This window comes from Oryza brachyantha, chromosome 1 (genome assembly GCF_000231095.2).
Source record: "Oryza brachyantha chromosome 1, ObraRS2, whole genome shotgun sequence".
NCBI classification, from domain to species: domain Eukaryota; kingdom Viridiplantae; phylum Streptophyta; class Magnoliopsida; order Poales; family Poaceae; genus Oryza; species Oryza brachyantha.
Genome location: NC_023163.2, coordinates 4,002,327 through 4,025,340, shown reverse-complemented (window position 1 = coordinate 4,025,340; position 23,014 = coordinate 4,002,327). Strand labels below are relative to the sequence as shown.

The following is a 23,014-nucleotide window of genomic DNA, read 5'->3' as shown; positions in this document are numbered from 1 at the left end:
TCCTGAAAAACAGAAGTGCAGGATGATACACTGATCCTTTTGGCAATTTAAATAGGGCCAGTTCTGTTGGTGGTGTGTATTGTTAACAAAAGTATTAACTTGATAATCATGATAACTAAGGAAACAATTTTCTGCCCCACACGACGACCGACCACGCACGCATGGACGCAACAGTATGAACCGCAAGAGTTGTTGCAGCACAGGTGTCGCCTCGTGAATCGGGAGGCGGCGAAAGGAGCCTCCCCAAAGCGGCAAAGCCCATCCCGGCCCATCGAGAAACGGCCCTAGGGCCTCTTCAACCTAATAGCCCATATATAGTACACGATTGCATGTCGGCCCAATCATCTGTCAAGCCCATTGTCGAAACGGCAGTTTTTCCAACCCCCCGTCTCCCCTCACGGCTGAGGCTGCAGGTCTTGCAAAAAAAAAAAAAAAACCTTGCCAAGGGCGGCAAGGGCCTAAACATAATTTTTTTTGCCCCGTCGTCATCTCCTCTACTACAGTCCACCGAGACGTTAGCCATATAGACTTTCCACCCTTCTAAAGGACAGGACGGGAGGATGTTAGAAGTACGATTTCTTGGAATGCAAAATGAAATTTGTAAATTACTTAATAAAAAATTAAAAATCCAAAAAATTCACAGTTCGAGATGCCCGCTCAAGATTGCTTTTGCTATATCCAATGGAATTAACATAATCGTAACTGTTTTTGCTCTTCCTTAAGAACATCCCTAACAGTTTATCTAAATTTGATCATTCATATCTTTATTTAAAGATTTGGATGACATCTAAAATAAAATAAAAGATACCCTTCCTCCTTTATTTTTAGCCCCGTAGCGGTGTCCGGTTCGCTTCACCAGCCGCGCGCTCTGACCCGAACCAGCAGCAGCGGATCCGTGCGTGCCTCTCGTCTTCTGTCGCTGCGCGGCCGCCCATCACAGCCTCCCTGCCTCCTCCTCCTCCTCTCTATCCTCGACGTCGACGTCCAACTCCGACCCCAATTAAGCTCCGGCCAATTCGCTTCACTGTCCATCTCACCCCCCATCAACTATCTCTCTATCTATGGCCCATATCGACCGTTTCCCCTCCGACGCTTCTTTTATCTCTGGCATTCCTGTCTTTTCGTTCTTTTCTTATACTTATGAGCTGAATCTACGTGCTTTATAAAGAATAAAAACATATTATGTTATTCCTAAAATAAATAGAAAAATATTTTTCATGAAATATGTGATCATCTTTTTTATATATGAAATCCATATCAATTTAATTTTATATGGATATTCATCTAGATTTGATTAATTTTTAATATTATGAAGTTAAGAGAGTAAATTATAAAAATACAATAGAAGTAGGTGGTGGTGGCAGGTTCACCATCACCACCACTAGAGACTTTTATAGTAGTAAAGATAAACTAAAATTTAGATTTTTAATCTTTAATTTAGAGTTGATTTTAGTATTTTTTAATCAATTTTTTTCAGCCTTAGTTTTTTATCGCTAAACACACACACACATATATATATATATATATGTTTTATTTATAAATTATTTTTTATTTATAAATATGTCATTTAGCCTTTTCATTTGACCAACAAAAAGATGACCCTCTTGGGCGTCCAAAGAGCTAAGGGACAGGTACCATGTGTAATCGCTGAGTGGTCAGTTACTCTGTGACCTAACCTCGAAAAACAGTGTTAGCCATATCTTTTCGCTTCTGCTTTAGAATTGTTTTTGGAGGAGGTTCATCTTTTTTATTTTCAATCTTAGCTTTTAGAACACTAAAAACACATGTATAAATTTTTTATTCATAAATTATTTTTTATTAAAAATATATCGTTTGACTTTTTGCCAAAAAAATCAAATAATCGCACACAGATGACATCTCTTCTCCATCGGAAGAACCAGTACACAAAACAATTTTGCAGGTGGGTCGGTCGTCTCTTCTGAGCCGCCTAATGGGCAGAGCTTATGAAAATAAGATATTTACCCGGCCGGAGAACAAGACGATGATCTATAAAAAAATACAGTTTGCATAAATCGGATTTCTTAATGGCTCGTCCATTTGCAAAAAAAAAATAGTACCACATGTGGCCCATAAACCTGTCACAGCGATAGGTTTACCACATATGGCTACACATTTTAACCTTCTATGGAAAAGATTACATGGGGCCTACAAAAATAGGTTTCGTAGCAGTACAACCAGGAGTTGTCTTTTCACCAATTTATTACAAATAGCACATTAGTTATTTATTTGTGTAAATTAATTCATGCACGTGTCTGACAATAAAAAAGCTTGTGGTAAAAAAAATTAAAATATACGAACACATGGCAGAAATGTCACTTATAAGCTATTGCTAACTGCTTACCGGTTTTTGACTTCTTCCTGTATGTGACATTTGTGGCCTGCCAATTGCCAAGAGGAGATAAGGACAATTTTCGTGGGCTGAGTTAATTGATACTCCATAAATTGTTATCGTTGACTTTTAAATATATGTTTGAGCGTTTATTTTATTTAAGAAATTTTATAAAATATGTAAAGCTATATATGTATAAAAATATATTTAACAATAAATAAAATGGTATAAAAATAATTAATAATTATGTAAATTTTTAAATAAGACGAATAGTTAAATATGTATAAAAAATTAAAAACGTCAAATATTTAGAAATAGATCGAGTATATGTCAACAATGCTAGACGGCGATGGATGCGTGCAAATCCTCTTGATTACAGGAAGGAAATTCTTGAGGTCAACAAGCATCCACATTGGCTAACTTACGAGTTATGAAAATCAACCGGACGTACACATCACTGTATGTGCACATAGATTTGTGCCGCGTGATGGATGGAATACCGTGCATATTAAAGCGACGACAAATCTGGTGCAATTATTTTGGTTTTTTTTAAACCATTCCTGTTATCTATCAACAATAACAAAACATGGAAATTTTACAATTATGTTTTTTACTCATTTTGCCTCGTGTCCTACCACCGGTAGGGAAAAACACGATACATTTGTGTTCCATTCGGTGTGTTGAAAGTGAAAAAAAAACGTTGGAAAAACTATACAGCATAGTAAAATTCAGAGAAACCTACATATATTTCTAGAAAAATAATGTAATTTTGCATAAATTTATTGGAAAAAATCTTTGGTATATTTTTACGCTTAAACAAAGTGAAAAACATATTCCAAAGCATATCTTATTTTTTTAAAAAAAATATAGTTTCTATTGAGCACAAAAAAATAAAGTAAACTTCATCATTTTGGCGGATAGCAACAGGAATTGGGCAGTACTGAAAATTTATAGGAATCAAACTTGATTGCCGTCCTGTCTTTGAACCAAATGTATTATACTTAGTGATGGTAATGAGCCTAACCTTTTGAATTACAAAATTTAATGTTAAGTTCAAAATAGGGTGGGGTAAAGTTTTATAGAGTTTTGCACTAAATTTTTTGAAGAGTAAGAAGTGTCGTGAAAGAACCAGGGTTGTCTCTAGAAATTCTGAGGCAACGAAGTAAAATCTGAATTAGGCCCCTTAAATTTGGAAAATTCGTATGTATAATATAAGTAGGGCGTATCTTTAATCAATTATATATGTACTTCCACAAGACATGATGATACGCCTTGTCTCCTTCATGTGATATATATACAAAAGGAAATTTCAATTAAACATTCATTCTTTTTTGAAACTTAGTCAAACATTCAGTCAAATTACTTTTGAATTTGGATTCACTGTCTCAACTCTCATCTATCAATTAACAGTCTAATTGTCGAACGAACTAATGAAGTATATTAGGCAGAATGGTGGATGATGATTGAGGACGAGGAGGCGGCGGCACGCAGGCCTCCGGGCCTCCGTCGGCCGCCGGCGCTCGCTCCGTCGCTCGTCTTGTCTTGTAGAGATTGTCGTCGTCTCGCCGTCGTGCTCGACCAGTCAGCCAGCCTTGCCATGACGCCGCCTCGGCGACCACGCCAGGAGTCAAGTCTTTTCGTTTATATGTATATAAGATAAAATTTAAATTTTTAATCTTAATTTTAGAGTTGATTTTGAGTTTTTTTTATTATAATTTATTTTTCAGCTTTATCCTGTAGATCACTAAAAATACACATATAAAATTTAGAATTGGAGCAACCGAACGCCAACATGCACGTCATTGCTGCCTTGCTCGCTCGATCGCATTGCTGTTGAGCTTTGTACTTGGCTACTTGCTACTTGCTACTTGCTAGTGGGGCCTATCTGACTTTAGGGGCACACGTACACCCTTATTGATGGTCCTGGAAAAACCCAATGACCTTGACTTATTATCACCCTAATTATACCACTCGAAAAGAAATAATTGATCGGTTCATGATACTGTGACAAATGGAAAATGGGCTAAAGACTTCTGAACATGTTTGGCGTTGAATGTCCTAGCAGAATATTTTGTCATAAGGGAAGTCCTATGTCATGGGGAGACTCAGCTTCTACAGTAATGTGAAGACACCATTAATGAATATCGTCAACCTCTAGGTACTACTTATTTCATTTCATTTATAAAATATTTTAGTCATATTGAAATATAGATCATATATGTTTTATATATGTGACTAGATTCATTACAAATTATATATGTCAGTGTTATAGATATGACATACCTCATACTCTAATGCTTACGTATCTCTGACTCCGAGAATACCATATATCATATCGAATACGGATATGTTTCTTAACCCTTTGGAAAGGTACAATTTAGGAAGGAAATCCTGCTCTGATAAGGAAATAAAACTAGTCTGATCTCCTACATATCTAGTTATACTTCATAAGTCTTTCTTCAATTTCTACTTGGAAAGGGGATGCCTTTTATTATAAATACAAATGTCTATTAGGAGGAAAGATATCAACTCTAAAGGCATATACAACCCACACTAGATCAAATCCAAGGAGTACTCTCACCAATAGCCACCCACTTTAATCTTGTCAACTTGGTCGACATCTAGTAGTAGCTTAGACTAAAAGAGTAGCTATCTCCAATCTTGTAATCCCGTGGTTTTTGCTAACTATATATAAATGCAACGTCCGCTTTGGTTAACATAAGGGCATTCCTAACCCAATGACTAGGATGATGTCCATAACATTAAATAAGTTGCCATCTAGGATGAAAGATGATGTGGCAAATGAATAAATGAGGAAAGAGAATGAAACCATGTCTTGCATGAGATATGGTTTCTACACAACATTTAAGATATCATATGAGATAAGTAGCATTAAATTGAAGTATGAAATAGTGATGTTTGCATTGAAAGAGTAGTGTCTAGTACTAGTTTCTTGATGATGTGGAGTTTATGAAAACTACATCTAGTGTTATGGGTTGGGAATGCCCTAATAGGACTATTACCCGTCCACGAGAGTATCCAAACTTGTATAAAAAATCATTGTCTCCTTGTCAATACAATCTCATGCGTAACTTGACCATCAATCAAATCCTGCATCCTCAAACAATGTAGTTGGACCTATATTCAACGATAATATGAACTTAGAAATGAGAAAAAAAATCTTATAATGTGAAATAAAATAATATATGACAAACTTAGTTTGCAAGGCCTAATTTAAAGGATTGATAAGATTGGTGCCCCAGCCAAACTAATCTGGAAGTGATGGGCACTACCAAAGCAAAAATTCTTGTCAGCTGGTTGCTTTCGCAGAAATGGCTGTGGACCTCAGACAGGACTGACCTAAATACAACACCTTTTTTTCTTGGCAACTTTGTCTCTGGATTGTGGAGACAGTACAACGCCTATTCAAACAAACAGTGCTCTTATCCATAAATGATTTTGGAAAGGGATCATGATTCATGAATATAATTAGACTAAACCGATCTCTGAGTGGCACCAGTGACGAACTAATAGACTGGCTGACCAAGCAGACCAATGTGCCGGATAAGCTACAGAGGGATGGACTTTACTCGGTGTTTCTCTTGTTGGTTCTCTCGGAAACCTGGAAACAGCACCAACAATCCAGTGTTCCGAAAATTGGAGACAACACTGAATCAGGATAGGCATAGGTTTGACCCAAGGATGGAGCTATGTAAGGAGAGGGCTGTGTTTAGAACCTTATCTAAAATAATATATTTTAGCTATAGCTCGTCTATTTGCACCATGTATACATTGTTCTCGTTTCAAATTTAAAGACTCGTATCAGCCTAAACTCAATTTAAAGCATGGTCAAGTAAGCAGTATTTCCAAATTTTATTCTTGCTCAGCCCCCTTGTAAAGATTCTTCACCTTATTTTAGTTTAATTATATGGACTAAGTTTCTAATTGAATAATACAAATTCAATGCAATTAATTCATATTTAGTTAAAATAAATCTGGTCAATCGTTACCCGTAGATCGAGCCACGCCTGTAGCTGCAGTACCGTATTCGTCAGCAGCATAATTAACTTGATCGAACGGAGAGGAGGCAACAGCATCAGCCAACAGCTAACAGAGCACATGCCAAGGCACATGCAAGAGAGCACATATCAATTTGTCAACGAAAATTTGTACAATTAATTAATACTGCATTGACTTTCATATAAATGGTACGAGTATACATTCATATTTTATTTTGACGAAAGCAATATGGCATGAACAGTAACAATTATGGAGACAGGAGAGTAATTTATGCAATAATATTTATTCCCATACCCCCGAGTACGTACAAACACAGAGTATATACATACATACATACGTGCGTACATACATACGGAAGTTGTGATAAGTTCGTATTTTTCATCGACCAATACGCTGCATACTTGATCGATACGGATGACGTACGTATGGTAAGATGATAGGCAATATGTGTGTGTGTGTGTGTGTGTGTGTGTGTGGATCGATCGGACGAACACGCTCGGCTCAGACCGCGATGGAGTTGTCCGGGTTGAGCTCGACGCCGGCGGAGGTGATGGCGGCGGCGGCGCGGGTGGAGAGGAGGTGCTCCTGCACGCGCGCGGCCATGCCGTCGAGACCGGCCTGGAGGCGCGCCACGAGGGCCTCCTTGGGGGTGCCGCGGACGGGCTCGCTCTCGAACTCCCACCGGAGCTCGCAGCCGGGGGCTCCGGCGGCGGCGGTGGGGACGACGCGGAAGGTGGCAAAGAAGACGCCGAAGCCCATGTTGTTGTCGTTCATCTCGTAGCGGAAGAAGCGCCCCGCCGCGTCGTGCTCGAGGAGGGTCTCGTGCGCCCAGTCCGGCGGCGACCCGTCGCCGCGCGGCGTGCCCTCGCAGTACCGCACGACGGAGGCCGACGCCGCCGCCGCCGTGTCGGGCGACGCCAGCCGGCACTTGGCGACGCGCGGGTGCCAGCGGTGGAACGCGAGGAAGTCCGACAGCAGCGCCCACGCCTCGTCCGCCGTCGCCGTCGGCACCAGCGACACCACCCTCTCCTCCCACTCCAGCCTCACCTTCCCCCCCTCCTCCTCCGCCGCCGCCGCAGCCATCACCGCCGACGACTCCGCCGCCATGTGCACAGACAGCTCTTGCTACCTCAGACTGGCTCGTGTGGTTGCTACGAGAAGTACATACACGGTCCCGACCCGGTGCCAAAGCGTCGATTTATAGGTGCATGTCGGTCTTTGGTCCGGTCGGTAGCAGTACTTCTGACTACCTGTATTCTTTTCGCTTTTATTTATATTTATTAGCTAAAATTTAAATTTTAAATTTAAAGTTAATTTTGATACATTATTATCAAAGTTTATTTTTTATCCTTAGTTTTTAAATCGATAAGAATACGTATATAAAGTTTTATTTATATATTTTTTCATTTACTAATACGTCTTTTGACAACCACCCCCTATTCAGTTTCATACGCTAAGTCACTGTGTTTATACTGAGACAAGCATTTCTGAATTTAATTAATTTTCTCAGAAAAATATACTAACATATAGTTTTCTACATTTTATTTAAAAAATGATTAAATTTAAAGACGTTTGATTCAATACAAATCCACACTAACTTTATAGTCCCTCCGTTTTTCTATGGACGACATTAATTTTTATGTATACATTTAAGCATTAAATAAGAAATATGTATAATTATTAATTATTTTGTTACTTTGAATTATTATTAAAGTAAATATATATATATATGTGTATTTGTAAAAAAATTAAATAAAATTAACAATAAATCGTACATTCAAATGTTAAGAGCAGCACATAGGAAGCAACACCGTACTTGCTGCTGTAGGTGTATGTGGGTTGGATGGATGATGTTGTGCGTGTACAGTGCAGCCAACACATGTTTGGATTGGTGGCGGTGCTCAGGTTTTTTGTTGGGTTTGCATGAGCCCGTGACAGGGGCATGCATGTACTACTACTGCTGATGCACCCGGGGTCCAGTTTTTGTGCAGGCTGCCTGTAAACTTATCAGGTAAATTGGTCCGTGCCCCCACCTCTGTCGCCTCTGGATGCAAACGGTAATTTCACTGTGTGATTGCTGGCTCGGTAGAGCATCTTCTAGAGCCCCTTCAATTTTTTGTTTTGCTCAACATTTGTCGATTTAGGGCCGTTTAGTTTCCCAAAAAACTTTGTCATCGACATCACATCGAATATTTAATTAAATATAGTTAAAAATAACTAATTACACAGTTTGTAAGGAATTTGCGAGACAAATTTTTTAGCCTAATTAGTCCATAATTGGTCATAACTGGTACAGTAACTCATATGTGCTAATGACAGATTAATTGGGCTTTAAAAATTTGTCTTGTGGTTTTCTGACACCCTATGTAATTTGTTTTTTTAATTAGTCATCGAGATAGTCTTCTAACATTTAATCAAACATCCGATATGATACCTAATTTAAAAATTTTCGTGAACTAATCGCTTAGCCAAAAGATATCACCTCTTTGAATATTCTGGTCACTCCAACAGCCTGAATGTCTCGCTTCTCTAAATTGTGTAGGCCCACATGTCCGTATCTCTCTGTGTCTTTCTTTTCCTACCCACCAACCCATCATCCCACCATCAGCGAGAAGAGATCAGCGACGGTGGTGCGTAAGGCCGACGCAGCTTGGCAACAGGCTCCGCTCGACCAACGGCGGAAATTCGCTGGTCATTAGTTCGTTTGTTGAGAGAGAAGGAAACAACGAGTTTGAAAATAAAAAATAATTTATGGATATTTTTTTATATATGTTCTTAACGATTTAAACACAATAACTAAAAAAGACTACGATGAACCTCAAAACTAAATCTAAATTTAAGTTTAAAAATTTTAAATTTTAGCTTATAAGTATAAGGTAAAAGATAAGAATGTCTAGATCTAGAACGTTGAAGCTTAAAACGGAGCTGAGTACCATGCATAGTTAATGAGTTAAAGATGTATGCTAGTTGCTAGAGACCATAGCAGCTACTATGTAAGAGGTAGCATACTGGTAGCGAATCGAAGATAGCAACGAAGACAACAAGATAAGAGAAACAGGGAGAACATACACCAATGGTGAGAGGCGATGTCTCTACATATTTTCAACCACAATGAAAGTAAGTGATAGATCGACTAGACAATAACAATAACAATAGTACAATACTTGGTACGGATGATGGAGTGTTTTAATAGATAAGGGAGAGGGCCGTGGGCATGTGGGATTCACAGATGACCAATGATTTATCTTATCATTTTGGCCAACGAGAGGAGACAATTGGCGATGGCTTGGTAAGGCCTTTATAATGTTGTTTTTTAAGTTTATTAAACTTTGGTTTAGGGAACTACTTCATCCATCCCAAAATAAATTCATTTCCAATTTCTGTATATAATGTTTAACTCTTCATCTTATCTAAAAAATTGCGATTAATGTTTTTATTGCTACTAGATGATAAAATATGAATAGTACTTCAAGCATGACTAATTTTTTTAAAATTTTTCTACAAATTTTTTAAATAAGACAAATGGTTAAATGTTGGATAAAAAATCAAAAAATAAAGTTTTTATAGGATGAAGGTAGTATCTAACAAGATCATTGAAGTTGCTTTGTGAAAGTTGGGTAGGATTTCTTTTGCTTTCACGAGTTGATCCATTAACAAATGATTAATGAAGTATCAGCTGTTACATACTTTAAGACGATATTTATTTAACTATTTTATTAAAAATAACATAGAGTTATTTTTTCGAAAAACAAAACACACCATTTCGGAACATCTCGTGAGTCAGCTAGCATGGTTAGCTACAGTGACATTTTGTGATGGGGGTGGGGGAGGTTGGGTGGGCGGGCGGTACGCGACGTCGCGAGCGGAAAATAAATGGAGTCGCGCTCGGGGCTGGCTCAGGCTGGGCGTGATTGGGCCATCCCACCGATCGATCCATCAGCCAGCCGGGTAGCGTTGCCGTCGCGACCCAACTCAATTCAATTCCCCCTGATTGATCGATCGATCGCTGGCCATGGCGGCAATGAATTCCCGTTGGCATCCATCGCCGCGTACCACCAGGACTGCGTTTACCTGCGTTTCTTTAAATACTAAACGGTAAAAGTTTCTATTGAATTCCACCGTCTCATATTTTTAAAATAACAGCCGATTACATTATTTATATCATTTAATAGTTATAAAAAAATTAAAAAAAATCTTTCTTGTTCATCTTTATCTAAAAAGGAGGCTGTTATGCGTGTGGCTGCAGCCTGCAGGAGGAGGCGGTCAATGAGCGGTGGATGCTGTGCCTGCTCTCCGCGTTCCTGCGGCGCCAATAAACCGGTCGAGCATCTTGTGTACGTGTTGCTTGAAAATGACAAGATGGCCACGTATATTTGTTCCCTACTGGTTCGTACATGTATGGACCTGTTCAAACTTGGTCCAGCCTAGCTGCTCCAAAGCCTTCGCTTTGACGACAAAACGCCAAGCTAATTAAACCCTCAGCCCGGCAATTCCCTGCTATGCTGCCGCGGCCGCCGTGACTTGTCACTTTGGCTGCGTTATTTTCCTCGTGTTTTTTCTCTGGCTTTTTTTTAAACCAATTTTTAACTAATAAAACGGTTTTTATTTTATTTTTTTTCATCTTATATTTTTAGAATAGATTTTTATTTTTATAGTAGCCGATTTCACTGTTTATATAATAGCTAAAAAAATCTTTCATCGTGGAGGTTAATTTCTTGGACACAACATTCTTTTGTCACCTTGCGCCGCCAGCAATTAGCAGCGGCCGGCCGTAGGGTCGTCCTGCACCGTAGGGAAGGCTCGTCGGCCACATATGAGGTGAGCATTGTGGGTTGTCGGAGATGCAAGACCTACAGTGGGTTTGGATCCTCTGTCATTCCATACTAATAGCGTATAAGGAACAGCGCGATGTCATTCGATGAATCTCAGCCGTCCGTTTTAAGATGGACGGCTATGTATTAGTATGCTATAGCGTTATGCTACGGTACAAAACAGTAAACATATTATTAGTTTTACTGCTATAGTAATTTACTGCAGTGTCCTGCCATTCTCTCTTCTCTATCACTGTGCTATCCTGCCATTGCGATCCGGATCCGACCTGCAGTACATTGCTGAGTTGCCCTGTTGATTGGCTGTCTACCGTATGTCGGCTCTAGCTCGGAGGTTTGTGAACACAGCCACAGGTGAAAGGCTACATACACAGGTTGTCTGATGTCCATCTCCATGAATCCATCCATATAAGCTTTTAAGCTCTCCATATATCAACTGTCCATTCTTATATTGATCTCAGTGATTGCTCGTTACTACTCTATCTGTTTTATAATGTAAGACTTTCTTGTCTTATCTAGATTTATATAGATGCTAATAAATCTAGACATATGTATAAATTATATATATATTTATCAATTAATGAATTTGTCGAATTTAGACAAGACTAGAAAGTCTTACGATATAAAACGGAGGTAGTACGTGTTTAGAATGCTTACTAATATTTTTTAGCATCGTCTAGATTCACATGTATATATATAATTAATAGATAAATTGAGATATAACTAAAATGTCTCACTACATCCGTTTCGTAATATAAGATGTTTGACTTTTTTATTGTAACGTTTGATCATTCGTCTTATTCAAAAATTTAGTATAAATATAAAAAATAACAAGTCGTCCTTAACGTTCTTTTGATAATAAAGTAAGTCACACGCAAAAATAAATGAAATTTTCATAAATTTTTTGTATAAGACAAATAGTCCAACATTAAAAAAATTAATTATCTCATATTATAAAACGAAGGGAGTATTTACCATATAGGAGCGAGTATACCGTGTTCTGCTCTACTGAAATGCTGAACTACTCCTGCGTTCGTGAAGACAAAGAGACCAGATAGCTAGGTACGTGCATGCAGCTTGCTAGCAAAGGGATCCTTCGCTAATCCCTCCGTCTAAAATGAGTAATTATTAGAAATAAATCTAGACTCGATAAATATTGTTTAAATTTATCTTTAGAGGTTGATTTTTTTCAATAACATGTAGTCCGAGAAATTTAACTATGATCAAGGTACACGCATGCATGTTGCCGTCTCGGGTGCACTGCCGGCTGGCTTTTATGTAGCCATGTGGCACATGTACAGTAGGCATTAAATTTTACATTAAAATTTTGATTTTCATTTCAATATGACCGTAGTACACATGTTCTTCTTATTCCTTTTCAATTCCCTGCATTGTATTTTCAAACGAGACGCTGCAAAGTCTATCTATATTAATTCTACTTAGTTTACTGCCCACACATGGTACTAAATCGCCTGTGAAATTAATCACGCTGCGTAAGCACTGACGATCAAGCTCCGCGTGCGATTCTGTACTAAATCATGTTCCTGCTCCAATCTTTTCACGTGCGCCAATTAAGTCGCCAAAAGTATTACAGTTCAAGTCGATGGTCTCGTCATTTCGCTTAAATTAAATATAAACGGAATGACCTATTATAGCAACTAAAAATTAATTTGCTTGTCAAAATTTATATATAAGTTATTTGCGATCTAAACTCAAATACCGAAATATAAACCATAATGAATTACTTTGAAATCAATTCTAAATTTAAGTTTAAAATTTTAGTTTTAATTTATAACATAAGCATCAGTAAGAAAGAAGATAAGTATACTGATCGAAATAGCATCGTATGTTACGTATTTGCATAAATGTCACTGCAGTACTTGTGTGTACATACGGGAGACCGTTCCGTTATGTTTCACTTAATTTCGCTGTCGGCAAAAGACATTCACCCTCGTGCTTCTTATATTTATTATAAACAAAATGTCTTATCACTAACTAAAACACTATCTATTAGTAAAATATATGCGTGTGTATATATATGTGTGATTTTAAAAACTAATAAATAAAATACTCCATCAGTTCCAAAATAAAACTATTTAATCCCTCACCCTATGTTTTAAAATGAAATTATTTCTTCATATATAACTTATGTCAACCGATCAACATCATTCTCCATTTAATTTTTTTCACATATATTATCTTCTCAATAGATCACAACCTTCATCAAATAATTTTCAACTGCTTTCTTACTTCTCATGTCTAGCTGTAGAGGTGGTTACCTTTTAGTACTTAGGAAGTACAATGAAAATCCTCTAAAATAAGATCCAAAAAAGTTTAAAATTTAAAATTTCGCTTTTGCTATAAGCTGAAGCCTAAACAGCGAGCATGGTTATTTATAGCCTATATTATTTATCTCACAAAGACTTTACTGTTGTTTCCTTCTTCCATACCCTTGTCCCACAATTGCATATTTCCATTTCTCTAGTATCTATTACCTACCTTTTTACAATATTGTTTCTAATTAACGAGGGATGATTTTATCTTTTACCTTCGCTAATAATATATCAACTTGGCTGAAAAGATAAAGTTTTTTTTTGGGACGGTCGAATTATCCAGCAATGTTGATATAGTGATGCCCATACATAAGTCAATCTCAACATATTTGTTGATCTATAGATGCATATTTTTCTTGAGCTGATGTACATGTATGACGTGGACAAGCTTAAAGAACGACAGGTAGCCGCAGTCTTTCTCGCACGTTGCGATATCATTTTCTCCCCATATATATATCTCGAAAACAAGAGGCAGTTGTGGGGGTAGCGAACACCGGTTGGTTTCGATTAGTCAAATCAAATACTCATTATGATCAACTTGCTGGTTTATCTTCGGACAGGGAAAAGTCATATGAACAAATAAATGGCTTTCTGGTCTATATATATGGCCAGTGGACACGATCGATATGATCTTGATGCAATGACGCGGCAACGGCAAGAGAGTACTAATTCGCCCTACATAATTTGTTTGTCGAAGGGAAATGTAGCAAATAATAATAATAATAATAATAATAATAATAATAATAATAATAATAATAATAATAATAATAATAATACTAATACGTATTCGAATAAGATCTGATTGTTTTCGCAATATGTTGTATATAGAACAACTCAATCTCACATGAGCTCACCACTTGTATTAATATATATTTGAATGTTTTGGAGCTCTTTATATATTTTTTTACTGAAGAATAATGATTTATTTGCAAAATAGTTTTTAGTAAAGGGCCATTCATAAAATTGTAGCGCATACACAACATTATCTATTTATTTCTACAAACCTCCTTTTTAGCCTTTTTCATTTTTTTTTTCTAGGAGCTTCATCTCTAGAAATCTCATGAATGTTTTTTTTTGTTTTGCAACCATGATCCAATGGTTAATATTAATTTACTCTCTTTTATATCTTCTAGTAAACCGGACAGCTAAAATTTATTAAATAATGTAACATGTTGTGGTTGTATTTTTGGAAAGAACATTCACTTATATATAGATACCATCAAATTACGATCGATCGATTGATCGTCTATGCAACAGTGCATTCTATCGATCGATCGATCTAGGACACTAATTTGACTTGATTGGAAGATGCATGACACGCTTGGTCGAAAGCATTTCGCCTTCGCCGGCGTCCAAATCAACGACGAATAGCTGCATCTTGTGCGACCAGGTGCATTGTTGTTATTGGTGAGGTGAGGTCTCCCTGTTTCCTTGATCTTGATTTTGCGTGTCTGTCTTCTATCCACTTCTCTCCTTAGTAACCATATTTCCCTCTGTTCGTTGAATATTAGGGCACTTTTAACTAGAGAATTGTAAAACTAAAATGAAGTATCACAAAACTATAGATTATAAGTCGTTATATTATAAATCATAGATTTGATGGAGTTAACACTGTAGTTACCCGTCTAAAGAGACGCATGTTGTTTTTGTGATACAACGCCACATATTTGTAGCTTGTGGATTGTGTTTATAAGATAAAAGATTATCTGATTTTGTTTAGCTATTTAATGTTATAAGTGATAAAATTAACTCTTTTAAAGTTTAAAATCTAAAGATGATCAACTTCTGTAAAAAAAAATTTAAAAAAAACATGACATTTAGCCGTTTAGGAAGCATGTGCACAAAAGTTAAGAAATAATTTGCAAATAATCTACGTTAGAGAACGCGGCCCATGACAATGCAGATTGATGGTTTGATCAAAGCATATGCGCCATTTCAAATTCTACTCTTGAGTTTTAGTTGCTACAGATCCATTTAATCGTTTAATTTTCTCATGTTTATATTTGTACAAATCGGATGCAACTGCAACTGTCACCTTCTGTTTACTGTTTTTGAGAACGGAAGTTTGTGCCCTTCAAATGGGCCTCAGAGTAAAAGGCCCAGCTTTAGCAGACGCCCAGGGGAGGATACCTTGCGTGGTTATTGGCCCAAGGCCCATAGCTGAAGCGTCCGATTTGCTCTGCACTCAATCGGAAACACTCTAATTCTTTAGCTATTCTGAGCTTGATCTCAACGAGTTTGATGGCTCCAATCCCTGACATCGCTAGGCTTACCGCTTGCATCTTGGTCTTGTCCTCCGGCGGTGCATGCATTTTGGAGAGAGCATCCACAGTGATTAATCTAAATTTGGTCATCAATATCTTTATTTGGATAATTATCTAAAACAATTTCGCCCTTCGTATCTTTTTTACTCCAGCAAATCATCCACATATGACATCATCCATATCTTTTTGAAGATGAAGAGAACATCTAAATATGGTTGTTTTCTCTTCTAATAAGAAAGACATCTTAAAAATAGAAGATGAGATGGATGATCTGTTGGAGCTTACCTTTTGAAAAAAAAATCGGTGGAGGAGGGCTCCAAACCCGTGCAGCTGCGGCCCCTTGCAGATGTATGACACGTGGTGATCTAACGGTCCACTCGGCACCACGTTATTTTCATTATTTTTCACGGTAGCCCATCGGCTCAGCTTTCAGCTCGGCTCGGCTCCAGATCGATCCAGCCTACGGTTGTTCTGTTCCTCTTCGTCGCTGGAGCCGTCACTGCCCACTTCTCTCACATCACTGGAGGCACTACCTACTCCTATTTGCCTTCTCCTTCCACATGTCGGGACATCTCGTTTGTTTTCTACGGGAGGTAGCATCGTGAGGTAGCACAGCGAAGAGGAGTCGAGGGCCGAGCTCGCCGGCGCATCAGCGTCTGCGGTGCCTTCGCGTCCATGCCCGCCTGTCCGCGGCTGCCCGGCGACCAGCAGCCAGCGCAACACGTTCGTTTTTACCGGAGGCGGAGGCAGAGGCGTGGAGTGGCGGAGGGCATGCGAGCGATGGAGCTCGCGAGAGGGAAAGCAAGCGCAAGGGAGGGTGCGATGGGATGCGAAGGCGGAGGTGAACGTGGGAGCGAAGCGGCGCGAGGGGAGTGGGGGGCGACATGGGTGAGGAGGAACGATCGTGAACTGAACAGAACAACTGCAGGCTGCATCGATCTAGAAGCCGAGCCGAGCTAGAAGCTGAGCCGACAACCTCCCGTGCAAAATAATGCGGTGCCGAGAAGATAAATGCTGCCGTTGGATCTCCACGCGTCATACATCTAGAAAGGGTCGTAGCTGCACGGGTTTGGAGCCCTCCTCCACCGAATTTTTTTCCTAACTTTTACTCTCCATCCTCTATGTTGAGAATGAAGGATGAGATGAATGATCGGTTGGGAGTGCTACGAGCATGACCAGTGGTGGGAGAGCGAGGGAGGGAGTGTTTGCCGCCGCCGGCTACTGCTCTCCTCACCTTCTTTGTAGTTGCCACCTCCACCAACCACGCCGAGCGACTCCCTGTCAAGGGGGTTGTTTTGTAATATCTCCATCACATATTATAAGATTTTTTAGCCTTATCTAGATTTTTATGTGTGCTAATGAATTTAGACATAATATATATATGTATATATATATATGGATATATGTATAAACCTAGATAAACTTAAAAAATCTTATAATATAAAATGGAGAGAGCAATGGTTTTAATAGTTACAGAGGTACGAATAAGATCGGCCCTTTATTGGAGGGAACCAAATTGGACTTTTCCAGGGGATGGTATGCTGCGTGGTCACTGGGCCAAGGCCCAAAGATGATGCCTCCGATTTGCAATGCACTCAAGCTAGCTGCAACACACTGTGAATTGCTATCCATTTCATTTCCCCTGGCAGGTGATTAATGGGAACAAACATGAAACGGGAAAGTCTGCCGCCCCAGTTCGATCGATGAAGGCCGGTCAGGCGCCCGCCTATCGCCTTTGACTAGTAAGTAGTTAAAAGATACTATTATTTGTCACTTAAATTCCGTAGTTGGTAATTAGGCCTTCAAATTTTACGGGAGACACCGGTCAGGAAGGACACGCTCCGACAACCGCCATGGATGGCCCTCTGGAGATGGAAAAGACGGAGAGGCCGGAGGAAGACGACGACTAAGACGAAGAAGAAAGTACACTGCATGCTTCCCTACCATGCATCTTTTCGATTCGCCAGCTTCACACTTTCACTTTCTTTCCGATCTCGATCTTTTTCCTCTTGCGTTTGGTTTCCGTGGAGGCGGAGACGAACACGTACGTACACATTACGTACACACGTGAGCGAGAGAGAGAGAGAGAGAGGAAGGGGAGCTCGCCGGCCGGCCGGGGCGGCCGGCGGCCTGCGAGACCTGAAACCACCGGCATTATTGGACCCCCGGATCGAAAGCTGCAAAGCTCCCCTCGTTTTGCAAGCTGTTCGCCACCTCGCCATGGGCGTCGATCGCCTAGCTTTGATTCTTTCTCCCTTTTTTTTTTCTCTCTTTTCTTATCTTTTCAGGCGTCGTCTCGTCGGCCTACCTACATTATTATTGCCTTTGCTCGCTCCGGCTCCTTCCTTTCCCGTCGTCCAGCCGCCGCAACCAGCCAACGACGACGTACCACGGAAAGATCCGTCCATCTATCGGTCCATCGGAGAGCTAGCCAGCCGGCCGCCACCACGACGCCCACCTTGTCCTTGTGCCCGCGACCGAGCTAGCACAACGTACGGCAACATTTTCTATTCTTTATGTTTACCTTTTATTCTGACGTGAAAGATCACGAGAATACCCCGTACAATTACTCCTCTGTTTTAAAATATAAGCATTTCTATTCGTTTATAAATGAATTTGGCCATATAGATTTTTACAATCGTCTATATTTATTTCATCCCACAGCCAGCCTAAGGACAATTTGGATCACCGTTTCATCTACAGTCCATCATTATAAGCTGTAACGGTTTATTACCGACAAAAATATTTTGTATATATTCTTAATGATTTAGGGACAAATAATGAAAAATATGAAAAACAACCATCAACTCAAAAGTTTAAGTTTTAAAATTAAAATTTGACAGCGTCTTATAAGCTGTTAAAAAGCAAACAAAGGAAATATACATCATGAAGATACTTGAATTACATTGTTCAGATGGTTTGTTCATCATTGGAACAAGATAGAGGCTCCCATCGTTTCGTTTTGAGAGGAATATGCAAAAATGCGTTTTTGCAAACGAAAAATAATTTATAGGTAAAACTTTTATATACGTGTCCATAGCGACTCAAAAACGAAATGTGTAAAACAAACCATGATGAAAAAACCATAAAATCAAGTACAAAATTAAGTTTTAGAATTTAAATTTTGACTTATAAGTAGATGATAGGGCGTATGCAGTTTGACCGGGAGGTTCGACCAAACAAAGAACTAACACGAGAGGGTTTCATGGAATTAGTTCTCTCAAAAGGAGCAGAAAGCAAACTGCATTATAATAATATACTCATATATAATATATAAAAAACAGCAAAGCTAGCTACTTAACTGGATAGGCTTGATTGCACAACTCACTGTATCTCTTTCCTCTCAACCCTAATTTTTCTCCCTTTTTTCCCCTCAAAAAGGTGTTCTTATGTATGCATAAGCCAAGATTGCTCTGGTTAGCACATAGTTTCAGCAACACATTGGACTCATGTAATAGGTCAATCTCGCTTGGCCGAACCCACACAGGTCCTGTATTCTTAGCAGTGAAGTTTCCTGTTTCTTTATGCTTATGTTAAATCCTTTGTTGTTTCTTATAGGAGAGGATGACAAAATCTAATCCCATTGTTTACAAGTTTCCATGGAATGGCAAATGGGAAATGTGCGAGACAGACATGCCTGTAGAAAAATGGTGCCTCCATCTCTTCTTTGCTCTGTTTATCTGCATAACTTTTAGAAAAGATGGCTGAAGTAGAAAATGCTTTACACTGTTGACAATTCAAACTTTCCGAGTTATTGTAAAAAGGACGGTGGTGACACTTTGTAACCAAACCATGGATTCAAGTACGACCAAACAGCCTCTGCCAATGAAGATTTCTTTAAAATGAAATGGAAAACCAGTCACTTTCCAAAATACATCTTGACATCATCTGAACACATTTTAAAAAGTGTGCAAAAATGCTTATATTTTTTAATAGGGTCAGTATTATGGTTGTGTTAGGTGTCCAAATTATTTGGCTTCTTTGTGCGTGCTTGTTGGACTGTTAAATGACATGCGTTTTGCAAAATGTTTCTAAACAGAAGTTCATTATCATATTTATAAAGTAGAGTTTTAACTATTTACTAATTAATTCTATTGTTTTCAATATTAAATAGACGTCATAAAATCATATAATCTTTTATCTTCATCTAGAAAATAACACAGCCTATATATACATGGAAAGCTGATGCCTGATGAAATCAAGAATGGTGGACATCATTAGTTTCTTGATTTTTACAAAAAAATGAACACCATTTTCCTTCTCAACTTTATGCTAAGCTATAACAGTTTCAGAACTTCTCCTCTCCTCTCTGCCTTAGCCCATTTCACTATTTATAAGTTTTCCATACACAGCTCCCTAGCTTGCTTTTTTTCTTTAAATCTTGCAAAAATTGAAAGTTGATGTATGGAATCTAGCTATCTACGAGCAGTACCACACTCTACAGCGCACTTAAGGGTGACTGATCAAAATCAAAGCCACATCAAGGAAGGGGAAAAATAAAAGCAAAGGGATGGTTGATTTGGCAAAAGGTTGCAAAGTGCCTAAAACTAGTGTTGCTTTTGCTTGTGTTTTCTTGATGGAATTGCCCTCTTTTCTTCATCTCTACATCCACCAGAGGGGACACATGTTGGGGAGCACCAGCCCACTTGAGCACCAGGCCTGCATGCTGGCCTACAGCCATTTTGGCATTTGGCAGCTAAAACAGTCTCCAAATCTTTTTCTGTGCCAACCAAAACTGTCACTTAAATATAAAAATTAATTAAATATGAGACCATATACTGCATATGGATATACAGTTGAAGTGGATCCTATCAAATAAATAAATAAATCATGTGAAAGGTACTATTTTCCTCTTGAGTGGAACTCAGACATGAGGTTCCACAAAGCTTCCATGCATTGTTCAGAATTCAGTTTCTTTCACTCAGCACTTGAGCATAGACAATGCTGTGAGCTGTGGTTCTGGCATATGTTTCTGTCATTTGCTGTTAAACTAACCATGAACCAACTATGATTAGCAAAGTTACTAAAGGCACTCACAAACCATGCACTCCATACAGTGGGCTCCCTTTGCCAGGACAGTTCAGATATGAATCCAATAAGATCGAAGGAAATAAAATTAAAGCAAGCAGAGTACTACTAATCCTTCAATTCGTCTTTGAGCTCCGGGCTCATGAGTGCTAGCTTTAATCAAAGCTATGCTAGCTATGGCGCCATACAAGCAACCGAGGAAGAAGAAAGGTGAGCAGATAAATTCCTCACTTGAACACCAAGGAATTTGATATTGTAGAACTTTTCCAGAAACCAGGAGTGTCTCTCCTTTTCATTTGACTGGGAATGAGAATAGGCTAGCTGTATGCTACATCTTTTGAGAGCTTGGTAATTTGTTTTTTTTTTAAAGTAGGTCTGCTAATGTGGTGAAGAAATCTCTGTCTGTGATTAATATCAAGCTGGACCTAATGTTGCTTGCTAATTAAACTGGAGATGTATATAAGGTTTAGGTTGGTTGAGCTATGCTTGATAAATCGTAAAATAAAATATGAATGAAGTAAAAGAAGAAAAATATTTATAAGTAAAGTTGTTATATGTGTAGCGCTTTTTTTGTGTTTAAAGACAAAGGTGAAAATTAGATTGTGATTAAAAATCAACTCTAACATTAACTTTAAAATTTCCAATTTTTGGTTGCGGCCAACAAGATAGCAACTAAGCATGGTTTAGTTATTAGATAAGTGGTCGTTTTCTGTAGAGAATTAGCTCTATTTGTGAACCAGCTAAGATCCAACAAAATGTTCTCCTAAAACATCCAAGAGAAAACTAGAGAAGAAAATTGTGTTCTAGCATTTACATTAAAAAAAAAGGGTTTTGCATACCACCTTGCTTGCGACCAGCAAGCTTTTCTCTCTTTGTTTTTTTTTGTCATTAATTTCAATTTTCTGCAACCTGCCTGTACATGAACACACACCAACAATTCAAACCTAATTGCATGTGCTCCCTAAAACATTTCCCTTTCTTTCAGCAGCTTTTCCTTTTTTGCTTTCCTAAAAACTATTAAGTAGTTATCCAAATCTTCCGTATATTTATACCTTTGTACGTACGGTCCACTTTCTCGATCTTATCAGCTTGTACAGTTGTACCTGTACATTATTATAAATAAAACTACACTAAAACTGTACAAAAGAACGTAAGAGCATTCGATTAGTTAATTCACATGTGTATGTGTATATAGTATATACATACTTCACGCATCCGTAGGGGTGCATGCATATTGTTATTAACGATTAAAAATAATTTATAGGTAAAACATTCGTATATGTAAATAAAAGCAAAATTAAAAAATAAACAATGATGACAAATACTAAAATCAGATCTAAATATATATAAGCTTTAGAATTTAAATTTTAATATATAAGTATAAACGAAAAGACGTGGCTATAATTTTGATTTGATTTGATATCGATCTGGCATGCGTGCCATGTGTGGGAACGAACTGAAATTGCCGTCTCCTGGTGGTGATTTCGCACGGCGTTAGTGGTAATAAAGTAGCTTTTGGCTGTTGTTTCGAGCTGGCTAATGCAATGCAAAGCAAAGTAGGCACGTTACTACGTATACAGACTTAATTTGGCCACTTTTTCCCTCGCTCGATCAATTGGTTTTCTAATTGCGTTTTGATCAGTTGTTGACATTCTCTTATCACCACTTGCAGGGGGTGTGCTTTAATCTGGTAATCCAATAATTCAGTGTTAATGCTGTGGAAAATACTGGATAGGAGAAAAATCCATGATTTGTTATGATCAGTTGTATATTGCACTGATCCTCGTCGGTATATTTATAGGATATATAGGAGATAGAAACTTAGAGTACAAGATAAATATTATATCGTATATCTCTAGGATTTTATCTTTATCTCTAGAATTTCCATTCGACTCTGTTATCTCTAACCGTATGTATCCATATCTCTGACAAATGCCACAAGCTTTATTTATACTCTTTTTCTTTCCAAGAGTTTCTTTTTTCTCTCCTAGCATGCATATGCAGCTTTCAGCTCTCTCTGTTCATGCATTGACCTGTGATATTATGTGTGTTTTTGGCGTGGTTTGCTTTGTTAATATTTGCAGCTGCCGGAAGCCGCCGCAGCAATTGGCACCGCTAAACATCTCTCTTCTGTTCAACTCAGCTGTTAGGTTTTGGCTGCGTTATTTTGGACTAGATTATTCTAATGTT

General features: G+C 38.4%; 1 protein-coding gene across 1 annotated transcript; it reads right to left on the bottom strand.

Annotated features, from left to right (window-relative positions):
* Positions 1 to 6,515: 6,515 nt before the first annotated feature.
* Positions 6,516 to 7,534, bottom strand: LOC121056014 (lachrymatory-factor synthase-like). Its single transcript, XM_040529661.1, has one exon. The coding sequence runs from the start codon at positions 7,475 to 7,477 to the stop codon at positions 6,872 to 6,874; it is 606 nt and encodes a 201-aa protein (XP_040385595.1). The 5' UTR covers positions 7,478 to 7,534; the 3' UTR covers positions 6,516 to 6,871.
* Positions 7,535 to 23,014: the final 15,480 nt, after the last annotated feature.

Bases quoted from the DNA above. Each gene is read 5' to 3' on its own strand.
- LOC121056014 (XM_040529661.1), bottom strand. From the start codon at position 7,477: ATGGCGGCGGAGTCGTCGGCGGTGATGGCTGCGGCGGCGGCGGAGGAG.